Genomic DNA, 4647 nt, shown 5'->3' with positions numbered 1-4647 from the left:
ACGAAAGCCCAAGTTGTTTTTCATTTATTTGTGTGCGGGTTGTGTGTGTTTGTGTGCGAGCAAACTAAGAGCATTTTTGCGGGTTCTAATATTTTTTCCCCTGCCGTTGTCAAATCAAATCARAAGACACCATCAAAGCGTTTTCCTTCCACAGGGTTGTATTTAAAAGCAAGCATGAGAATTTTACAAGAACACGCTCAATGGATGGGAATATAATGCGTTGTTTCTTTGCTGCTGTTTTTTTTTTYCCCTTCCTCCTTTTTTCACCCCCCCTCCCGTCCATATGCAAAATCCCATCGCTCCACATCAGAAAGCAAAGGAGCTTTCAGCCTGGAAACCCCAAACATACCCCCCCTAAAAAAAAAAAATCCCTAAAAACAGCCCTCCAAATCATTGTTTTTACACAAAATGCRTGCACCACGTCACCAAAGGAATCTTCTGCATTTCTTTGTCCTTGAAAAAATTGTGTTTCTTTCATAGTTTGAGAGAAAAGAAGTCACTGTGCAAACGTAAAAAAAAAAAAAAAAAAAATCACTTTTATGCCCTGTGCCTGGGAGTTGAACTTGTTTTCCTTAAGCAGGAATTTAAGTACTTGACTTTGCATTTGTGCTTTGTAGGTATAAGGTGGGTTATCCTTGACTTATGGAAATGCAGCTCGTTTCTTGGTGTAATTAGAGTTTCATTCATTGAAAGAATGGGGGAAAAAAAAAAGGCTAATATAGCGTTCTCATGAAAATGCAAAAAAGATTAACTACAACCGGAAAACAGCGAAAGACATCTGGAGCCAAATTCAGAGTAGGATTACTGGGCCAAGAAAAATCCTATAAATTTCAATCCGATGATGAATACAATGAACTCCACAACTAACGTGTGCTCCAAGGTGGAGGTTTCATATTAATACCAGTCATATTATCCCATACTGCAGCGAGCCACATGAATATGGATGATGATATTGCTGATATGCATTCAGGTATTTAAACTTCTAGAGACGAAACCCACACCACAATGACCGCAAAGAGGCTTTTAAGAGGGGAAAYTCTAATAAAATGGTCAAATAAAATCATAATGTAGAACAGCTTGCAATGTCTTTATTTGCCACAGAATTTCACAGAATATCCCGGGGACTCACTTTACATACACAAAGATTTTTTTTTTTGTATTATTATTTTTCAAGATTATTTTCTCCTGGTGTTCTTCGTTTCCCATTTCCGGAAGAAAAAAAAAAAACGCACTACGAAATTTATTTACAAACAGTTGTTGCAAATGTATTTTCTTCTAGATTTACCCCCCTCCCCACTCAAAATGAAGACACSATACTGCATAGTRTRTATATATATATATRTATATATRTGYRCACWYTKWSAYATAKAKATRYRYATATATATATATATTTATATAAAGGGGGTATGGAGGAGGAGGTGGAAATAATGACAGTCCTTCTGCTAAGGACAGAGTATTTAAATTAGGTTTCGACAACAAGCCTTGGCATGGAGAAGGAGACCACAAATGACTGGGGTGGGTGTGAATGCGCACACACACACACACACACACACACGGACACACATGTCTGTGTGTGCACTCACACACACAGACACACACACACACACACACACACACACTCACCCCAGATGAAGAGAAGTGAACTGATCCTATAGGGAGACTTTGGCCGTTCCTGTGATAACACATCTGCATCCCGAAATCACCGCGGTCGTAACGCCCAGCACTCAAACGGACAGGGGTGCCTAAATAATAATAATAACAATAAAAATAATAATAATAATAACAATTGAAAAAAAMCACACAAAAAAAAGGAATCCCAAACTGTTTAGACAAAAACGTTAAATAAAATGTCCGTGGAATTCAAGTCCTTTCAACGGTTGGGTAACTGCAAGAATATYTCACTCCTTTTGTTACTCAGAACTGTCCCATACATACAAATATAAGTAACGAAAAGGCTTAAACTTTGAGGTTGCTTTGTCGACTCAAAGGGCAAACCCATGCTTGCAACTGTTCCTTCCTCCAGACACATACACCTCGCCAGCAGAGGGGATTTAAAAAGCTGTTCACAATAAGGGATTTCCAGAGAAATACTGCAGGCGGTCTCTGCTTAATTTTTTTTCTTTCATTCTTCTGTTCTGGAACCAAATTTTAACCTGTCGGTCGGTGAGATTTAGCATCCTGGACAACTGGAGCCTTTTCTCTTTGTTGATATAGACATTGAAGAAAAATTCTCGCTCCAGCTCTCGGATCTGGAATTTCGAATAGGGGCATCTCTTCTTCCTTGTTCTGGGAGCACCTTAAAAGAACCAGAAGGCAGTGTAAATACACTAAGAAAAGGCAAACCGGAGACTCGTCTTCCCAGCTGATCCCACAGATTGGGGCGCACTTGGCTATTAATGCACGGGGAGATAGCTCCCACCACTGAGCTGTTTGCCTGTCGGTGCTCTTAGAGGTGAGCTTGCYCAGGGTCTTAAGGACGGAGCCCCATATTCCAATTATTTCCCCCACTGCGCAGGATTCAGACCCCCGAAACACACCCGTTTTAGGCGCAGCTCTGTTATTTTCAAAGAGCAGCCAAGCAGCGGGAATATTTAAGCAGGCTTTGGAGCGGACCGATGGCTGAGGAAAACCCACGCTCAGCTGCAAATCTGTTATCTGTAGAGAAACAGCATGAGCAAGGTTGGAATTATAGGCACTAGATATTATGTTCCGCACAAGTTTTTGATTAACTCCAGTCCTCGCCACACACGCAAGAAGGAATCAAAGTCAAAGAGAACTTCGCCTCCGAGCTGCAGAAAAAGGGGGGCTTTCTGCGGAGGCAAATAGGAAAACAAAACCACCCTCCCCTCTGCCAAAAGAAAAAAAAAAAAAGAGCCCCACGCTGAACAGCAGCTCGCAAAGTTGCCTGGATTCAGCGTTTGAAACGCTCCTCCAAGGCTGCCTGGAAATTTGAGTGCATGCAAACCAAAATAACGAGAAGACCCAAGCAAACAAGCACGGAAGGCAAAGACCCTCCTGACAAAAGCTAGGCGCTCCACTAGGCTTGGAGGAGAAGAAATGCCACTTTAAAAGGAAAGTCTAAGAAAATGCACAGCTTGGAAGGAAAATCCTGCATCTTCCCCCCTTAGCACTACACCCCCAGCAAGAGCAAAGACTCGACATACACTTTTAATTAAAAAAGAGAAAAAAAACCCGCTCTGCATGCATCTTAGTGCCTAAAAGCCAGCACAGGCAGCCTAAGTAGTGTTCTGCCCAATTGCCTTTTACCCTCAGCAACCCGGGACCAAATCCTTTTAAAACGCTCACGTAAGTTCATGATCAAAGTTAATATTTGTCACGACGGTGGTGCTTTTAAAATTTCACAGACTCTAAGACACCGTGCCTGCGCCTAACATCTCCATTTTTTTTTTCTTTCAAAGCGCTTTTCCCATCGTAAAAATCCTTCTCGTTTGGAAGAAAGAGCTTTGGAGGTTATAATAAAATCCTTTGAATGCTTATAAAACTCCACATAAAATTTGACCGACAAAACACGCCGGCTAGTCCCCTTAACCTCTTTTTTTTTTTTTTTTAAAAAAGGAAAAAAAAAAAAACGTTTACTGCTCTACCTACTCGCGTTGCTGCTTTTGCTGCTCTCCTTGTTGACAGAGGAGGATGAGGCTGAAGAGCCGGGGTTCGTGTTCTCCTCTTCGTCTTCCGGGTCCAGCCCGGGCTCGCCGCGGGCTGCCAGCGCTTGGGCTTGCGCCTCGGGCTCCAGCTTGCCCTCGCTTTTCTGCAGGCAGCTCTCGGCGGGGGTGTCGGCGCCGCAATAGGCGTTGTCGAAGAAGCGGTCGAAACCCTGCGGCAGGACGGTGTTTTTGCTCATGCCGCCGTAGAAACCCGCCGGGGCCGGGTGGTTGGAGCTGGGGTGGTGATGATGGTGGTGGTGGTGGTGGCCGTAGCCGCTCTCGTTTTTCATTAGCATGTCGCTCATGGTGGCGGGCGGGAGGCACTCCCTGTGCATCAGCTCCTCCGCGGAGTAGCACGCCGCGTAATTGCCGCGCGGGTGCCACTTGCTCGAGGGCTCGAGCCCGTAGGAGACCTCCCGCACGGGCGGCACTTGCGAGAGGTTGGCGGAGTACGGGTAGGAGATTTGGCGAGAGGGGGCCTGTGGCAGGAAGGAGGACACGGTGGAGAATTCAGGGACGTAATAGGTGCAGCTGGGGAGGTAGAGGTTGGAGGCGCAACCTGCCCGCTCGCCAAACTCGGCGCTCCGCTCTTTGCGCGACTGCGAGCAGAAGTTGCCCAGGTTCACCGAGTTAAACATCTTTCGCCTTTTTCCGCGCTCCTAGGGCTTGAGGTTTGGGAGCCGATGTGCGGAGGGGAAAAAATTTGGGAAGGCGAGATGACGCGCTATCCGTCTTAGTCGCTCCGGCGGCCACGTGATCCAAAGTAGATATTGTCATATATCAGTTTGGAGCACTTAGATGCGTAGGAGTGGTTCACTTAGGTAAGATCGCAGAGGTTCAAACGATTGGTGTGCCAACACCGCAGAAACATTATGAAAATCAATCGCAGATTTGTATTCATTTTCCCGAAGGCACACCCCTTGTAAGCATTCAAAGCAGGACAAGTACAAGGGGCGGCTTGTGAAGTTGCTTTTTTTTTTTT

At 45.0% G+C, this 4647-nt stretch overlaps 1 protein-coding gene across 1 annotated transcript; it reads right to left on the bottom strand.

The window, feature by feature from the left end:
• Positions 1 to 2063: 2063 nt before the first annotated feature.
• Positions 2064 to 4303, bottom strand: HOXC11 (homeobox C11). Its single transcript, XM_026089261.1, has 2 exons — positions 3610 to 4303; positions 2064 to 2296 (listed from the first exon to the last, which is right to left on the bottom strand). Exons 1-2 carry the CDS (start codon positions 4301 to 4303, stop codon positions 2064 to 2066), a joined length of 927 nt encoding a protein of 308 aa, XP_025945046.1.
• Between the last annotated feature and the right edge of the window lie 344 nt (positions 4304 to 4647).

This window comes from Apteryx rowi, unplaced genomic scaffold (genome assembly GCF_003343035.1).
Source record: "Apteryx rowi isolate R43461 unplaced genomic scaffold, aptRow1 scaffold_806, whole genome shotgun sequence".
In the NCBI taxonomy this organism is placed as follows: Eukaryota; Metazoa; Chordata; class Aves; order Apterygiformes; family Apterygidae; genus Apteryx; species Apteryx rowi.
This window is presented reverse-complemented; position numbering and strand designations above follow the sequence as displayed.